This window comes from Simochromis diagramma, unplaced genomic scaffold, assembly GCF_900408965.1.
Source record: "Simochromis diagramma unplaced genomic scaffold, fSimDia1.1 OVJJ01000320.1, whole genome shotgun sequence".
Lineage (NCBI taxonomy): Eukaryota > Metazoa > Chordata > Actinopteri > Cichliformes > Cichlidae > Simochromis > Simochromis diagramma.
The window spans coordinates 12457052-12475977 of record NW_024386773.1 but is presented as its reverse complement, the minus strand read 5'-3'; the positions used below and the strand labels follow the sequence as shown (position 1 = coordinate 12475977).

Sequence of the window (18926 nt, the reverse complement as noted above, 5' to 3'; positions counted from 1 at the left end):
ACAAGCATCATGGAAATATATGATGTTACTGTATCATATTTATAAAGATACCTGCTTCATTTTTGTGAAGTCAGAAGTGAAATAACACTTCTAATAGGTGAAGTGAATAAATAACAAAGTTCTGTTTGCTTGTAACCAGAAAACAATACAACATGGAAGCCGTCACGACTGACAGTTCACTCTGTGTTCTCTTTCAGTGAGGTGGGACAGAGAGAGCAAGCACAACCAGTGGCTGGGAGTTACAGTCAAGAGTCAGGGCATTGGAGGGAAGGTTGTGGTGAGTACCAAATGCCCAAATTGGGTAAATTCACACTGTGCTGATGATCAAGAGATATAAGAGCAGACATTGTGCATTTCCAGCTTTGGTTCATCTGCCAAGTTGTTGTTTATAATGATGAAGACTTTAAGACTAATTTGGTCATTACACTGTTGCATAGTATCATATTCTTTAAAAAAAAAAATCAAAGGCTAACTGATATCCAGGAAACCCTAATGCGTTTTTCCCCCTTCACCAGACCTGCGCTCATCTATACGAACTGAGGCAACGTGTAAACCAGTCATCAGAGACTCGGGATCCCATTGGACGTTGCTATGTCCTGAGTGAGGACCTGACTAATCGAGATGACCTGGACGGAGGAGAATGGAAGTTTTGTGAGGGTCGGCCACAGGGACACGAGCAGTTCGGTTTCTGTCAGCAGGGCCTGTCTGTCAGTTTCACCCCAGACAAAAACTTCATTCTGTTCGGTGCTCCAGGAACATACAACTGGAAAGGTAATGTGACGGACTGATAGAAGCCTTTATTTAGAGTTTCATGTTTTACTAATCGGAAGACCAGAGGAAAACCTGTGTAGTGTGATTTGGGATTGAATGTACTGCTCACAAAAATGCATGCAAGGGGTGACGAAGGGCTGGAAATCATCTTTCAGATGGATCCCTTCTTGACATGCCCCGTTTCATTCATAAAGATGAATGCTAAGCAGAAGGAACTGGCAGTGGGGTTTTTTGTCTTTAGTATCTACTGATTCCTTCTCTTATGCCTTTCTGAGTGTTGTTCTATTACAGTGCAAAGACGATTTACCACGAATGTAAAAGAAATATGAGAAGAAACTCCTGTTGCAGCTAATGCATGCTAGAGAAGAAAAGCAATGCAATGAAACTGTCTAATTAAATAAGTACTACTAACAGGACAATCCAATTAATTTATAGGCCAATCTATTGATTGAACACTGAAATTATGCAGCACAGCTTAATCCATTTAATATAAATGGTCTAAGATATATTGGATGCAAACATCAGTTTCTGGATGATTCATATTTTAATAAAAGGCTGCTTTATGGAATAAAAGCTGAATTTACACAACGCCTGTTCTAAAATGTCTAAATTCTGTCACATGCTGGATTTGGGAAGCAACATGTGAGCATGTGTATCTATGACCTTGTCCCTGTTGTTTAAGATAATGTGCAAATCTGTGTTTGTCACCGTGCTGTGCCCTCACCTATTTCCTTTCCAGGCGAGATGCGTGTTCAGCTCCTAAACCAGACTCTGCTTGACCTCGGTATCTATGACGACGGACCTTACGAGGTGGCAGATGAAAAACAACTTAATGCCCAGCTCATCCCTGTGCCCTACCACAGTTACCTGGGTAGGATTTGCCCTCCCTGCTCACTGCTGCCTGCGCACAGGAGAGATAGAGAGGGCCGGGGGAGGATGACACCAGGACTTAGACTGTACCCCAACACGGCTGACTTAACCACAGGAATTAGCAACAGTAGCAACAAAACTGCCTCTGATTGGTTGAAGAAAATCTTGTAGTGTTCCTACTATTCCTGGACATGACTTTTAGCTCAGCAATTTATGACTCATGAAGCCCTGAACAGGACTCCACCTCATTTTTCCAGCCTTTGTTTGACTGTGGGTGGACATGTAGCCTGACAGGATCAGTCCTCATGTTGCTACTATTTGCTCACTTTCTTGGGAAAACAAGGGAAAATACTTGATGTCATCCTCATTCCAGCTACCGCCCATTGTCTGAAAATGCCAGTGGTGTACAGTCTGAGCCTGACGTGTCATCTCTCCACCAGGTACCCAGTGGTTTTGCAGGACAAACCACTGTAGCACCACACAGAAAGCAATCAATCACAACCTCTCACCTGCACCTCCCTCTCCCCTTTTCTTCCTCTTTCCACCCCCCACCACCATTTCACCATTCCATCACACCCTCCCCACGCTCCTCTTTCTGCTTCTTTCTGTTTTCTCCTCCTGTTTTGGGCCATAGGGCTCTTGTTCATGGCTAGCCCCGTTGAAGATGCGCTGCTGTACAAAACTCTGGAACCATCAAGGCGGCCCACATCGTTTGAGGATGTAGCTCATAATAGCTACCTAGGTTTGTAGGCTTGAGGTGCTGTCGTTTGGACCGGACTGGGCTTGTAGTGGACATAGTATCTTGTTTTTCTCCGTCTTTGTCTTAATCCTTTCTGATCAGTTACACAGTCTGTCTGTCTATATAGATTTTAGTGTGTAATCTATGTTAAAAAGAGACAGCCATCCAAAGTTATACCTTCCTTTTTTATTTCATTTTTTAAATTTAATTTAATTTAATTTATATTTTTGGCACAGTTATATAGTTGCAGAAGAGATGGCCTTCTCTTTGGGTAGCAGGAGGTGTTTGTCTGTTCTGTCTGTCGATCTCTTTTGTTAGTTTGCATGTGTCTGTCCGGATGAAGCTTTCCAGGGTATCTTGGTGGTGGTTTCACTTTAAGTAGTTGCAGATATACTAAACCGAATTGTTTTAAATGGTTTAACTAATATACAAGACGAGTCCACAGCTGTGCGAGGATATACCGAGGCACATCATCAGCATGCTAACATATTTACAATCAGTGCTAAATTTTTTAACACGTTAATACGCTAACTTTTGCTAACAAGCATTGAACCCAACTGCAATTGAGGTGGATGAGAATATTATATATATTTGTTATGTGTGGTATTTTTTCATTACTGACTATTGAAATCTGGGTGATGGCCTGAAGGCTGATGGAGTTTTTGGCATCAATATGAATGGCTAGCAATTAAGTTTAATTAAGCTCTATTTAAAAGCAAAAATACCAGTTTAACAGCAGTGAAAGAGGAAAAGTAACTCTGGTTATCACAAATGTCTGTACAGCATTTCAAATATAATGGTAAGAGGCCTGTACTACGAAGACTTCTGCTTACCCGGGATGCTTCGGGGTTGTTGTTTGTACAACAAAAGTGGTTCACTTCTCACTGGGGTATATCAAAAATGGTAATTCAGGCTGTGAAGCAGTTCCAGATTAGAGATCAACAGGTGCAAAATCACTGCCTATTGACCTGCCAGGTTACCAAGAAGGTTACCAGTTCTTGAAGATCCCTTAATCCTCTGTTTCTAAAGTTTTTTAATAGGTTCTAATGTCTTTGATGAGTATCAGTAAAAAATATTGATTCTTCGATGTAACTTTAAACTCTTTTCCTGTTGGCTGCAAACACTTTTACAACACTTTTATTATTTTATAAGCATTAACATATGAACCTAAAATAGGACACCTGCTTTTATTTTTGGGCTTAATTTGCTCGTAGTCTAAGGGTTGAATACCACTGGGGCAGCAGCTGAGAGATTAAAAGCTAAAACTGTCCTTTACATATTAATTTAATGAGATTCTTGATTGTAATCTATCAGATTCTTAATGAGAGTGTTGTGATGTGATAAGTCTGTCGAGTTCCACCCTCAGCTTTTTTGCCAGCTTTTCTTCCAGGCTTCAAGTAGGCTAAACTTTATTAATATAGTCACTCCTTTCTCGTCTTACTGACCAATGCGCTTAAAGCCCATACTTAAGTAAAACTGTATCACTCTACAGTGCTCTTCCTCTCACACATACTCTTACTGCTTTATCTGCAGCAGCTTTGTTGCCTTAAATCTGTATTACATGTTTGAACTTCATATTTTCTCCAAAGTACAGCTTCATTTCTCTTTGAAGAAAATCGAACGGGTCTACTGTGGATACATTTATCCATAATTATGATCAGTCAGATGCCGCTAACACCACCCTTTTCATGTGAATGTGCAGGCAAAATCCTGGTTTAGTTTAGCAAGTTGATACCTAGCTTCATGTGACTGCTTATCCTGATTGGATAAGTGAATGCCCTGGGTATGATGAACTCACTTTGTAGTACAGGCCTAAGGTCAAATGAATCAATAGTGGTGCAGTGTCACACTGATATTTTCATTCAAACAATAGATTTTATCAAGATAATGATGTGATGCTTTGTGATGAATTTCTCAGTATTTAGTGTCAGTTGTTAGTGATCCACAGTCTGCTGAGCAGGAGCTATTCATTGTTATTTTGGGTTTCCGGTCATTATTTTTCCTCTAAGTGTGTGGATCTGCTATAAATCTCTTTATTCACATTCCTCCAATCCTGCTTACCCTCCTACTCACCGTATTGAGCCGTCTCCTTGACAACACTAATTCCCACATGACCTTTTAGCCTTCATTTATAACCCACGTGCTTCCATTGATCCTAACCAGATGATACGACACACCTATGCATGCTTACTAAAATGACAGAGACTGTTGTAGGAATTTGCAGCTTTTGTTGGATCTGAAATATCACTGTATTGTGTCCAATAGGAACAGTAAAAGTATTCATTTAAAGAAGCGATGGCCTTCTGGATGAAAAGAAAGCTTTGTTTTTATCTCCATCAAGGCCAAATCCAACATTACACATAGAATCTCTTCATTACAAGCTAAAGGGACTAATGCTGAGGCTGCACCCTGAGTAGTTACCATAATTAGAAAAGTCAGCGTTGAAACAACGAGTACATAGAAGCATCAACATTTACAAGTATCATCTTTGGCTCTTTATCAGGTAAATTCAGTTTTAGTCTAAAGAAGCTTTTAGTCAAGAAATAAACTCTACTTAAAATGTATAGCCATGGAAAAAAGAGTTATGATAAATAAAATATAGCAAATACATCTTAAGATGAACATCACACATGACATAATACACCATGTGATTTATTTAACAAAAATTATGCCAAATGCAGAAGTAGTATGTGTAAAAAATACTTACACTCATGTTGCATCATACAGCAGTTAGTTATTGTAAATCAAAGGAGGTGTGAGCACCTTTATTTTATAGATAAAGCAAAATAACATCCTTTATTGTCAGCTACTGTCTCTCTGGTCCAAAGGAGGAAAAATATAAACGTAAATGAAATAAAATGTGGATAATAAATTATATATAGTAAGAGTAGGACACTAAGGAGTACATCATTGGAGACTAATCAGTAGATACAACCTCGAGTATTTGCTGACTAAACCAATGGCTAGGACATATTTAGCAGGTAGGTAAGAGAATATTTAAAATAAAGAAATAAAAAAAGAAATATCGGAAATTCCATTGTGCTCTCCAAATTTTCTCTTTTTTCTGTCTAACAGTCTAACTCAAATAAAAACTAAGAAATTTATTAAGATTAAAATTGCAAAAACTTATCCTTTCATTCCTTAATTATCTTTATAGTTTCTACCATGTTGCAAGCTTGTGAGCTAAAAGCCTGCGAGGAAAAAGTTGCAGCTTGTTCCCACATCTGCTGGTTTTATAGAAGCTGCAGTGCTGCATTCCCCACCTGCCACCCTGGAGCTGCTCACTGTTTGTCTCTGTCTTGTCTCCCTCTGCATGTTTACTCAGTACCAACAAATGTCCTTCATGTCCCGATGGAGACAGATTGTCCTCACTTTTTGCACCAGCTGCCTGCTTTTTAGTCTAGCATAGCGAGTGCATGTAGAAAATGCCTGCGTTCAGGAAAAATGTTTCATATGTTTTGTGTCATTTTTCACAGCTTGATCAGAAATATTCCGCACATGATGCAAACATCCTTCCTCCTCTATATACACGCTGAATTGCTTTACCTGATTTACATGCATGCGCATCCTCAAATTCCTCCACACACATGCAGATTATCTTTTCACAAAGCACACTCACAGAGAAGAGGAGATGCTTCAGGCGATAAATCTGCTTAACGTCCACCCACCATGTTTACACTCCGCCTTCACCAGAGGCAACCAGTGCAGAGCTTTGGTATCATGAATCTCAGGAGACATTAGGCCAACGTCAATACATCTCATGTTACTATCACAACCAGCCTTTTTGCTTCCACTAGACACACAGCCTTTCACACGCACAGCACACAGGACATTTACACCCATCATGAGTTAGGCACAAAATCAATAGTCACTTAAGGCCCACATTTCATTAGTGAGAAGATGAGCAGAACATGGCACACTCAGAGGAGGTGATCCTCTGAACCCCACGGTCGATATTAACCCATAGCACTTCCTTCTTTCCTTCCTCCTCTGCTTTTCTTTTCTTCCTCATCTTCTAGGGTTTTCTGTTGACTCTGCCATGGGAATAATGAGTCTCGGAGAGCTAACCTTCGTGGCCGGTGCTCCCCGAGCCAATCACACCGGGGCGGTGGTGCTGCTGAAGAAAGACAATGTGTACCGGTTGGTGCCACAGCACATCTTCTGGGGGGAGGAGCTGGCCTCTTCATTCGGATATTCAGTTGCTACCACAGATCTCAACAGTGATGGGTGAGCAAAGGCTAAATAGGAAGTCAGTCAGGATGACCATCACAAAATCATATAACCCATAGAAATCAGAATTAGAATCAGAATACTTTATTAATCCCGAAGGAAATTAGGGTTACAGCAGGCAGCATGCTAATGGCGCATGCGCACTTACAAAGGAACCTTCTGACCAACTTTACACAAACATCACATTGGGGAGACATGTCAGAAAGGTAGGCTGATAGGAAAAAAACAACGAAAATACATAACATGAGGTAAGAGGAGGAGAAAAAAAACTCCACTCAGACTGAGCTCCTAGTGGGAGAACAGTTTGATAACAGAAAAAACACCTCAGCACAAAAAGCACATGACTATCAACACACCATAGAAACACAAGACAAGCAACAGGGGCGGGTAAAGGGTAAGAGAGAGCCGGTGTAGACGGCGCATCCGGTCCTGCAGCATGTCTGCGCTGGTCCAGTCGACTGCCATCTTCCCCGGTAGGGCACAAGCATCGAAGGCGTTTGGAAAGGGAGGGGGGAACAGTCTAAACACAGTCGTTATCAGGGTGTTTTGTTCAGCTCCAGCCTTGAGGCCGCAACTGGTGCCGAAGGGGTCTCCGCATGAATTGCATTCAGAGACCAGTTTAGGTTTTAGAGAACAGACTGTGAGAGAGTGTTCCAGGGAAAAGTAAGTAAAAACACAAGACAAGGACATAAGAAGCTAAGCAGCGAAGATAAGGAGAGGAGAAAAGTGCGACCGCCTTCGCTGAGAGCCAAAAGAGAGAAAATGGGAATGCACAGCCATGTTCTACACAAAAATGTCAAATTCATCTTAAAGTTATAAACACAAGATCATATTTTTTAACACCTAAATCCTGCAACAGCATTTTCCTGTGTAAAATGCATAAAATGCATATTCAAGGGCAACTGTGAATGTAGATTAGAAGAGACTTGTTCAAGGAAGTGTTCATTTCTACTTTTCCGCCTCTGTTTGCTAGCTGGACGGACCTGATTGTTGGAGCTCCTAACTTTTTTGACCGTAAAGCAGAGATTGGTGGAGCTGTTTATGTGTATCTAAACCCGTTTGGTCACTGGGATGATCAGGCTCGGCCCATCCGCCTCAACGGGACATACGACTCCATGTTTGGGATGACAGTCAGCAATGTTGGAGATCTGGACCAGGACGGATATGGAGGTACAAGAAAAACTTTTTTATTGACTCCGAATGTTTTAATCTTAAAAGGTAACTTCTGCTGTTTGATTCGCTGAATGGAAAACCCAACGACTGTGAGTGATGGTAAATATAAGTCACTGACTGGATGATGATGGTCATGTTTAATATGAGCATTCATCAGGATATAATAGATGTATAACAGAATATAAATATTAGAAAATAAGGGAAAACATTAAATGGTTCCAGCAGTGAAACAGTTTAATGTGTTGAAAGTCTTCTGCTTGTCTATATCAAACTGTGGTTTATGGTTTAAACCATTACAATAAGAATGTAGTGTTGGAAACCAGTTTGTCTGACATCTATACAGATATTGCTGTGGGAGCACCGTTTGATGGAGATGGAAAAGTTTTTATCTATAGAGGCTCAAAATCTGGAATTGAGACAAAACCTGCTCAGGTAAGTTTGCTTTGGATATGAGCGACTGCAAAAAAAATATTAAAGGTCAAAATCAGAAGGAGTGAATGAGAGAAAGAGATGGCATGGATAAAACTGAGTGTTCTTCATCCCATTAGGTGCTGGATGGCCGGGACTTTGATGTGAGACGTTTTGGATATTCTATCTCAGGGGGTTTGGATATCGACAACAATCACTACCCAGATGTGGCAGTGGGCTCGCTGAACGATTCAGTGGTTCTCTTCAGGTGAGGAAAGATTTTGGTTGAACACCTCCGAAAACATTTTGATGACAGTGCATTTATCTAAGGGATGAAAACACATTATCAATAATTTATTAAAAGTTTTCTTTTTTTGTCCTCAAGATCTCGTCCTGTCATCCATGTGAAGAGAGACATAACTATTGATCCTCCACAAATAGATTTGGAGCAGTCCAACTGCAAAGACAGAGATGGAGTCTGGTACTCACTCACAATGCACTAAACTTATAGGATAACTTAACCAAACAAACTGATAATAAAAACGTTTAAAGTTCTTCTATAGTCCTGAAGCTCCTAAAGATCATGTCTTTTTTCCTCTTCGTGGTTTTCTGTTTTTAGTGTGGAGGTCAAGGCTTGCTTCACCTTCGTAGCGTACCCAACTCACTACTCTCCACACATTAGTAAGTCACACATCGGCTTCCACGACTGTTTCTGTCTTTTGCTCTCGCGGGGCTTTGCATCACTCCCCACAGTGACAGGAGTCATTTCTATTTACGGTAGAAAGTAACCTTATCTGTGAGGTAACATTAGATCTTATTATGATTAAATCACAGCTGTGTAATACTGTACCTCCTCAGATGGGTTTAGTATATCTTCTGTCCCCGGTGGGTTCTTTAAGTGCTCTTTCGGTGTGTGTGTCCTGACATTTCTGTATTTCAACCCATCTGTCTCCCTCTATGTGCTCCATTCAAGCCCTCGTAGTGCGCTTTGAAGCAGACACAGAGCGCAGGAAGGTGGGCCTCCCGCATCGCGTTACCTTCCTGGGCCGCAGTTTACTGGAGCCGGAGTACACACAGACAGAAGAAGTGCAGCTAAATCGGCAGCGTCACGCTGTGTGCACCAACGCTGTCTTCCAGCTGCATGTCAGTAACTTAACTTCATGGATGCGTTTCTTTCTTTTACTGTGGAAGGCAGATTTGTATGGAGTATCCCAGTATGAAAAGGACGCTGAGTTGAATAGACATTTCTTTAATTAACTATTTCATTCTTTTCTGCTGTAACTTTGGCCAGAAGTTTAATTTTACATTTTCCCTCTGTGCAGGAGAACATCCGTGACAAACTGCGTCCCATCTCTTTGGTCATAACCCACACTATCAAGCCCGTGCCGCCACGCAGACACTCTGCAAAAAGGCTGGAGAAGCTGCCGCCGATACTCAATGTCTCCCCTTCCAATACGCTCCACTCTGAGGTCTGCAGCAAAATAGGAAAAGAAGTATTTTTTAAGGATGATTTAATTTTTAGGAGCTCCTGCTGCTCATAATTTACTACATAAACAAGCCAAAGCTTTATGTAATGCTTTCCATCAACATTGTGTTTCTTCATTAATTTAGACTCAGCAAGGATCATTTAAGCCAAATCTGTGACACATAAAATAAACTCAAAACAGAGCATTTAAACCTGTTCTTATACTTGGGCTGCTCAACGACCGGCTCCTCATTAAGCTTATCTCTTACTTACCTTTGCAACTGCATATACACTTTTGTAGCATACAGCAATGCACCCAGTGCAGTATTTAGTGAACTGATAAATCATTTAAAGCATAAAATGAGTTGTCAGCGTTAATCAAATGATTGACCAGTTTCTTTGGCATAAGATTATAAAAACCCACAAAAGTTTAAAACTATAAAACCTCTTGAATTCCTGATCTCAGCCTAATATTTGTCTTTTTTAATCCCTGAAGGTGAACTTTCTGCGAGAAGGATGCGGCAATGACAAAATCTGCCAGAGCAACCTGAAGCTAAGCTACCAGTTTGGTACTCGACCCCTGAACTCTGACCTCTTCATCCCTCTGCCAAAGTAAGTATCTGCTGTGCAGCCCGACACCCCAACAGTTTTTTATTGTCTGACTGAGATGATAGTGATGATTAATGGCAAATCTTCAGGAAACAACATGGTATCATATCGAAATTGTTATTGTTTTAATTATTTATTATTAAATAAATAACAATAAATCTTACGCTGAAGTAATGTTAAACTGAAAGGGTTCAAGCTTTTCTAACTAATCTCCCAAAAGCTCCTCTGTAGCTGTCACTGCAGATGAATGCATAGGCAAAGTGTCATATTGGAATAAAGAGTTTACAGTTTACAGCCCTACCACAAAAAATCTACAATTATGTTAAGATTGCTTACTCAGCTTATTTCTGCTCAACCTTCAGACTATGTTGAAATGCCTCTCTTTAAAAATGTTTTGTCTTTTTTGCCTCCTTTGCCGTCTTACAGAGATGAGGACGATGTGCAGGTGTTTTCTCTCTCAGATCAGCGGCTGGTGGTGCTGGACATCACCGTCACTAACATGCCCTCTGACCCTCTTTACCCCGAGGAGGATGGCGATGATGCTCATGCTGCTCAGCTTATTATCTCCCTGCCAAACACACTGTCATACGCCGGCTCCAGGATCCCAGAACAGGTGTGAGATCTGCTAAATATAGTCTCAGACTATCGTTTTAGAGTTGATGACGTGTTCCTCTGATAGTATTTGTCTGATCTGACTGCAGATGAGATGTCAAGCAAACCAGAATGGCTCCCAGGTTGAATGCGACCTGGGAAACCCCGTCAAACGAAACTCTAAAGTAAGACAAAACTGTGTGTTTATTGTTAAACTCAACAAAAGAAGCAAAAACATATTTTAAAAAAACTTTATTCTCATGTTTTTTCCCTCAGCTGAAATTTTCCATCAGTCTGAGCACAGCTAACATCACTATTGAGACCACCGAGCTGACAGCTGAGCTCTCACTGAAAACGTAAGTTTTCTACATTTTCCCTGATATGTGACAACAAAGATCACATTCTTACTTTTTATGTTTTGACTTTCATCTGAGTTCTTTCATCGTTTTGTCCTCAGCATCAGCGAACAGCCTGACTTGGTCCCTGTGACAGCTTACGCTAAAGTTGTGATAGAGCTCCCTCTGTCTGTCAGTGGGTGAGTAACACCTTCAGTCTATGAAGGAGTCTGTGGCAGTAAAGCTGCTTTATGTAGGTCTACTAAAACACCCTCACATGCTTTATGGTTGGTAAAATCATTTCATTCCACATTATCTGTCACATAAATTTGATCAGCTTGTTCCAACTGTGTTTTTTCCACACTGAGGTTCAAGATTTAAAACCAGGACTTCATGTGTTTATGCCTGCACCATTATAACAAGTGGAAATATGCTCACTTTATACCTCTCTAACCAAAGAATGACCTTTGGAAGTGTGAAAATTTAAAATGAAACCACATGTATTTTAATAATATTTAGCTCATTTATTAAAAGGTTTTTAAATTCAATTATGAATGCTTTGCTCATCAATAAAAGTGGTTGAATAGTGAGGAAATACAAAATGATGTAATGATAGTAATGTTAAGTTTTGTGTTTCCAGCCTTCTGACACACTGATAGTCACTGTACTTTCTGTATTAGGCGCGTCAATCCCGACAAGCTGTTCTTCAGCGGTGCAGTGAGGGGCGAGAGTGCTATGAGCAGTCTGGACGACATCGGCAGCGCTGTGGATTTTGAGTTTGTGGTAAGAAAAGAGTTTGTGGCTATCTGGGATGCTGTTTTGCCACCTACATGTAAAAAAAAGAAGAAAAAAGTATATTATAAGTATATTAAAATAGGTTTCAGTGGGGCCAATAACAAAAGCATGCTCATTGGACTTGCTTTTACTGCACTGCAACTTCTTAATGTACCTTTAAAAACAAGAGAGAACTCAAAATGAATATTTACAAAATACAATACTATCTCCTTAAAAGTAAATACTGCCCAGAGAGGTTTGCCTTCTCTCAGTCCGTCTTGTTTATTTTATCTTTTCATAATAGCAAAAAAAAAAGGACCCAAGACAGAAACGTCTATGAACATACTTTATTAAATGTAAGCTTCTTTTTTCCCTCTGTCAGGTTGCTAATCCCGGTCAAGCTCTCCAGACACTTGGCTCTGCCTTCCTCAACATTATGTGGCCCTATGAGCTGGCCAATGAGAAATGGCTCCTGTATCCTGCCAGCTTGACATTTCAAGGCCACCCGGAAACACAGTGCAGCCCTACATCAGCTCTGAATCCTCTGAAGCTACAAGGCTCCTCGCCTGCAGAGCCGGGCAGTCACGGGGTAGGCGGAGCAAGTCACTGCCGACTTTGAACTGGCTCATTTGTTTACACATACACACAAAAATATATATGCTGACTTTAACTAATTTGAGTACATGTTAATTTTTCATGATATATCGTTACATAAGTAAAATATAAAGCATTACATTTAATGGAATCTGGTCAAATGAAAGGTACTTGATTGGTATACATTTGTTTTGTACCAGTCATGTTTCCCTGAATAAATAATAATAAATAATAATTTATATATTTCAGTTGCATTTTTTCTCAAAATTATTTTTTTAAAAATTTTCAGGGCAAACAATATTTTTGAAGAGCAATTTATTTCATTGGAAAAAGGCTCACAAGTCCATGTTTTAACAGCAAGTGACAGAAATAATAAGAATAGGATATGAGGACTGAGTCACTCAGTCCAGAAGTCAGTGCTGAATGACGTATGTTAGCAGTTCATTTAATCTTCTCTTTTTCTGTGTTTTACACTGTTTTAGGAGAGAAGTTAATGAAAAAAATCCTTTATAATATATTATATGCTGTCTCTTTGTATTCTGACAAAACCTTTTTGAACCTTTTGTTGAAACACGCATATAAATGCATCTATTTCAGCAGGTTGGGCGAAAACGCCGCTCCCACCCTGAGGAGGAAGGTCAGATCATGACTAAAGGCAGCGTGGGACAGACCACGCCTGCTGTGGCAGCTTCAGACAGACGCAAGTCGCTCAAACTGGTAAGAAGGAAAAGAAGCAGAGAGCCAGGGAAAAGACCAGAACGTGGGTTATTGATTTCCTGCCAATGCACTCAAACAACTCAACAGTTTTAAAATGTGAACACGTAGTCCTCTTTCATTTCCACAGCAGTTTACATTCAGGTGTGACTTTGTTTTCTAGGATTGCCTGCTGGGGTCAGCACGCTGTGTGCTGTTCCAGTGTCCTCTCCACAGCTTCTCCGGTCAGGCTGTGCTTAAAATCCACGCCAGACTGTGGAACAGCAGTTTCATAGAGGTAATATTACATCAGCACCTTTCTGAATATTACTCTCAAGCTCAGCTTCAGTCCAGCTGTCACAGCTGCTGCAGCGAGCAGCGAGTGAGCGATAACTGCAGCAAACGCATTTACACAGTGACGACTGATGTCAGGAAGCTCGTATGTTACAGACGATGTCTGGCGACCAAGTCAAATGAACTTTCAATTTTCAATATTCACTGAGATCAAAGAGTAAGAATATGTGAATATGTTAGTTTGCTTTTCCATCAAACATCAATAAAATTTATTGGAAACTCTTTTTTAGTAGAAAATTATTTACAATTTTGAAATTGAATTTGTCATTAAATTTGCCTTGTTTGTATCTCCTCCTTGGGACGAGGAGAACAAGAGGTCACAAGCCTGGATACATGATGTTTGCATCTGGACGGACTCCTTTAATCATGTAGTGATCCCTTAGGAAATAAGGGATCAGCAAAGCACCTAAAGGAAATAGAGTCTAGTTTGTTTTCTCTTTAAATCTCACTATTTCATAGTTTTGGCTCAAACACTAGTTTTATTAAACTGTGTGAATAGTTTATATGATGTAATTAGTGGAGCCAACATTATGTTGCTTTGGCTAAAGTTTTAATGTTTCTCGGTGCAGTTTTCCTTGTTTTAAACACAAACTTGCTACTTGCTTTGTTTCTGTCTCTTAGGACTTCCCAGCAGTCAGTGCTCTGGAGCTGCTGGTCAGAGCCAACATCACTGTGAAGTCCAGCATCAAACATCTGGTCCTTAAGGATGCTGCTGCACTGGTACTTCACACACATTCATTTAAAAAATAAACATTTTTACTGTTAAGTTGCTGTTTGTGCATTGCTTCAAGCTTTGAGCTGAATATCTTTTCTTCCTTATCAGGTTTCAGTGATGATTTATCCCGAGCACGGTGTTACTGACCAGTACTGGATCCCCTGGTGGATCATCCTCATTGCCATCCTGGCAGGTGTCCTGCTGCTGGCACTGCTGGTCCTCATGCTATGGAAGGTAATCCATCAGATCTCAAATGGTCTGTCTTTACTTTTTCACTGTGTTTTTTGTCTTTTTATTCAACTGTAGGTCTTTATCATTAACAGTAGTGGAAAGATTAAAAAAAAAATCTAACAGGAAAATAAGACAGGTTTACATATAAATGTTTATATAGTAATGTTTTATGTGAAAAATGATGTCAAAGAAGAAAATAGAAGAAAATACATTAAAAATTGACAATTTACTTTTGGGTGGCAACCAGTGTTGGTCAAGTTACTTGAAAAAAGTAATCAGTAACTAATTACTGATTACTTCCCCAAAAAGTAATCCCGTTACTTTACTGATTACTTATTTTCAAAAGTAATTAATTACTTAGTTACTTTTTAAAAACACGATTTACAACCTGAATAGGTGATAAAGCGATAGATCTTTCAGCCCAATGCTACTTTTTCTACATAATCTATCATACAAAATGTAATCAAATGGAAAAGTCTCTTTTTAAAACTTGTTTTATCAGTTTTAATCTTTTAACTTTATGTATCAAGCAAACATTTAATTATATGCAACATTCTCTGACTGGAAGAAATTTGTTTTAAACCTATTTAAATCTATTTTCTGCACATTCCAGCACATAAAATAAAATATTTTTTGTGTTTACACTCAGTCTTTCAAATAGATGCAAGTAAAACACAGCAGAAAATAAATAAAATCAAAGACTCAGCGGTCCTGTTGCTCTATTTTCACCTGTAAAGCAGGAGTAGGGCAGGCGGAGGTTTACCCTGGTGCAGGTGTGCCGCGGCGGTCAGTGGAAGAATCCGCGAGTTTCTCTGTGAGTTTCCCATTACGTAGTAGAGCACTTGGTGCTTGTAAAAAGAAGTTTTCTTCCCACGCACGATGGACGCTAATGTTTTTGTCACTTTTTATGGAATCAAACTTAAAGTAAGGTCAGTACTTCCACGCTTTAAACGCTGCACGCTCATACTCTCTCCGTACTCGATATGTGATCCATTGTTGATCTGCACACAGCTGTTGTCACCAACGTCGCACTTGCTTACGTCACTGTCATGAGACATTCTCGCAAAAAAAAATCACGGTCTTAGTAACGCAGTAACGCAGCGTTCCTACGGGAAAGTAACGGTAATCTAATTACCGTTTTTGCAATAGCAATCCCTTACTTTACTCGTTACTTGAAAAAAGTAATCGGATTACATCTCTGGTGGCAACTGAGTAAAAACACTTTCTTTGTAATACTAAAAATAATAATTCTTAATAATTTATAATTTAACAATTTACACAATTTATTAGAGAAAATTCTTATTCTGTATTTGTTTAAAGTAGTGCTAGCTAACTAGCAAGTGAGCACTTTTCTAAGATGGATCGCAGGTCATATAAGATGTTAACCCTGAAGCCAAAACCATGAAAATTTAGATGCACAAAAAATGAAATTATATATATTTGTACAGTCAATTTGCATTTATGCACTTATGACTTATTGTTTGCATAACACATGAGTATGATATTCTTAATGTATCATTTTTGCAGTTCATTGCTCAAAAATTACTTTTACAATTTAAAAATTGATGATATAGAGGTCCAAAAACACGTCGGAGACAGTTACAGACTTACAGGGTTCATTTCCATAGCAATAATAGTTCCACCTGAAATGTGGAAGAAGAGTCACAATAAACTGGAATATTTTAGTAAAGTAAGTTAACTAGTCCTCAAGTACTCTTTTCCTTTCCATCAAAGTTCAACAGCTGCAGGATCCTGAGTGACGTTTCTTTGATGTCGCTGCAGTTGCCTTCACTCTGGGCCGTCTGTTATTGGTCTGCCTTGCTCTGATCTGTCCTGCAAATGTTTTATTCCTTCCAGCTCACTCTCACCTGTGCCTTTCCTCTTCTGTCCTCATGTTTGTCCTCTGTGTGACGCTCCAATCTGTGTTTTGTTCCCTTTTCTTTCCTCCTCACCTCTATCGGGGAATCCCCTCTGTTATATATCTGTGTTTTCCCCACTACCCCGCCCCAGTGTGGGTTCTTCAAACGCAGTGAGCGACGCCATCATTATGAGACGGAGTACTACCGTGCCCATTTGGGGGTCCAACCCTCGGAGGCGGAGAAGCAGGCGACAGAACAATAATATAAAGTATACCCCCCTCTGGCCTGCTCTCCCCTCCTCCTCTCACTCCAAGCGGTAAAAATCTTCACCTGCAGTCGTCTTTGTTCCTCAATTCACTCGAAGGCCGGTGGTGTTCATTACAGCATGACAGCAAATGTAGGCTCAGATGATCTCAGGTGGCATCATAGCAGTGACACGTGAGATACAAGAGAACTGATCTCTTGTAAAGCCTTCTTTACCTTTGTTCCTGTTTCTATTAGTAGAAAGAAAAAACATTATAATGACAAAAAAAAGACAGATTTACCAGATTCTTAGCATTTTCCTACTTTATTCTTCAATATAGACAAAAGGTGGCTTCTAGTTTCTGCCATCACTCATTTTTACGGGACAATGTTTGCAGGCAGATTGAGAATTAAAATAAGAGGTTATTAGCTCCATAAGGGGGTATAAAATGATTTCTTTAGGGTTATATTTTATGTTTCTGTTCATTTTTAAATTAAACCTTTATTAAATAGGTAAAACATTTATACTAAGCAACCACTTTATTTGGTACACCTCACTAGTTGCACTCACTTTCGCCTTCAGAGTTGCCTTATTTTTTCATGACACAGATTCAAAAAGGTCCTGGAAACGTTCCACAGAGAATTTGGTCCATTTTTACGTGATAGCATCACACACTTTGCAGATTTGTCAGCTATAAACGCATGATGCTAATTTCTCATTTCATTACACCCCAAAGGGATCTGGTGATTGTTGCTTTGTTGAGGCAACTCATTGTCAGGTTCAAGAAACCAGTTTCAGATTATTTGAGTCACATGGAACATTATCCTGCTGGAAGCAGCCATCAGATTATGGCTACACTTGGTCATCTGTCTTGGTCACCTGACTCCAGCATCTGAATGTTGCAGCAGAAATTGAGACTCATCAGTTTTTCCAATCTTCTGTTGCCCAGTTTTGATGAGCCCGTGTGAAATGCAGTCTCAGCTTCCTGTTCCTAGCTGACAGCAGCAACCAATGTGGCCTTTTGCTGCTTGAGTTCAACTACTTCAAGGTTCAGTGCGTTGTGCATTCAGAGATGCTATCCTGAATACCTTGCATGCAACAAGGGGTTATTTGAATTTTGCCTTGCATCAGCTCAAAGGATGCTGGCAATTCTCCTCTGCCAACAAGGCAGGACACTGGATACTGTGTCTGTAAACCCTGGAGATGGTTGTGTAGAAAAATCCCAGCAAATCATCAGTTTATGAAAGACATAGATGTCAGCAGGTCATCTTGGCCATTTCTGTCAGCCTAAATATACGGAGATCTTGCCATGTGACCGACTGATAAGACTTTTCAACTGACAAGCATCTGTACAGGTGTACCCAGTAAAGTGGCCAGTTAGCATATATGAACTGTGTTGCCTACATTCATGATTTGATCCCAAATTTTAAAAAAGCTATTTTCATTGTATTTAATTCCCCTAAAATGTCTGAAATCATCATACCTTATTATAGAAACACATATCTGCTATCTCTACATAGGTGGCTAGTTGCACATATAGCCTAATGCTAGGTATTAGCCTAAATGTCTCCTATTTTAACAACAACCTTTAATATTAATGTCTCCCATGAGCAGCTACTTTGCTAGTCTCAGTTGTTGGTTCACTGAAACTGTTTTCGGTGTTTTGTTCTGTAAAATAATTTAAAACCTTTGTTTTCTATTCACCTAATCTGTGCCTGTTGAACACCATCCAGCCATCTCTCCTTCAAGGCTTTAACATGCCTGCTGTGCTGTGTTTTGTGCCTCTTACTTTTCAGTTATCTGCACTTGTTCATTCTGGCATCATTCTCAGAAGACTGTTCATTTCTACGCGGTCCCCTCTTCCTAAAAATCTATTAACAATTTGACATGCATTCAATAACTGATCAACTTTTCCAGGTGCCAGACTGAACTTGTCGTTAGGATCAGTGGATGTCTTTGTTCCTTTTAATGAGTGTAAATCTGCTTAGCGGTACTTCAGTGTGTTGGTGTGTTAATCGCAGACACTTCAGGCTGGTGCAAGTTTATAAATGTTGAGCATGAGTGCTTTTTGGTTGGTGTGCTGTTTTAAATTTATTTTTTATTAAAAAGTCACTTTGTTTGCAGCTGGTAATCAGGTAATCACTTTGCCTTCTTATCTGTGAGATGCACTATAAAGCTTTACCTAAACGCAATGAATAAGAGTGGATACTTTTCTTAGAAGGCATGCTATTGAGTAACACAGCACCTCCTCAAACACAGTTTAACAACTGT

At 39.8% G+C, this 18926-nt stretch overlaps 1 protein-coding gene across 4 annotated transcripts in view; it reads left to right on the top strand.

Annotated features, from left to right (window-relative positions):
• Nucleotides 1–18926, top strand: part of itga7 (integrin, alpha 7) — a 35472-nt gene that overhangs the window by 14744 nt on the left and 1802 nt on the right. Inside the window, exons 3-25 of one of the 4 annotated variants that reach the window (XR_005692730.1) lie at nucleotides 198–277; nucleotides 516–771; nucleotides 1511–1642; nucleotides 6400–6607; nucleotides 7584–7780; nucleotides 8127–8215; nucleotides 8332–8459; nucleotides 8577–8672; nucleotides 8811–8872; nucleotides 9165–9334; nucleotides 9514–9660; nucleotides 10153–10268; nucleotides 10692–10878; nucleotides 10967–11041; nucleotides 11133–11212; nucleotides 11314–11391; nucleotides 11872–11974; nucleotides 12348–12554; nucleotides 13157–13276; nucleotides 13437–13550; nucleotides 14228–14326; nucleotides 14430–14555; nucleotides 16563–16727. Coding sequence is in view for 3 of the 4 variants with exons in the window: in XM_040008993.1 (XP_039864927.1) it covers nucleotides 198–277; nucleotides 516–771; nucleotides 1511–1642; nucleotides 6400–6607; nucleotides 7584–7780; nucleotides 8127–8215; nucleotides 8332–8459; nucleotides 8577–8672; nucleotides 8811–8872; nucleotides 9165–9334; nucleotides 9514–9660; nucleotides 10153–10268; nucleotides 10692–10878; nucleotides 10967–11041; nucleotides 11133–11212; nucleotides 11314–11391; nucleotides 11872–11974; nucleotides 12348–12554; nucleotides 13157–13276; nucleotides 13437–13550; nucleotides 14228–14326; nucleotides 14430–14555 (2870 nt within the window). In the remaining variant the exon portion in view is untranslated. Of the gene's footprint in view, nucleotides 1–197; nucleotides 278–515; nucleotides 772–1510; nucleotides 1643–2275; nucleotides 2384–6399; nucleotides 6608–7583; nucleotides 7781–8126; nucleotides 8216–8331; nucleotides 8460–8576; nucleotides 8673–8810; nucleotides 8873–9164; nucleotides 9335–9513; nucleotides 9661–10152; nucleotides 10269–10691; nucleotides 10879–10966; nucleotides 11042–11132; nucleotides 11213–11313; nucleotides 11392–11871; nucleotides 11975–12347; nucleotides 12555–13156; nucleotides 13277–13436; nucleotides 13551–14227; nucleotides 14327–14429; nucleotides 14556–16562; nucleotides 16728–18926 lie in introns of all 4 variants that reach the window. The other 3 variants (XM_040009001.1, XM_040008993.1, XM_040009009.1) reach the window with 3 other exon arrangements.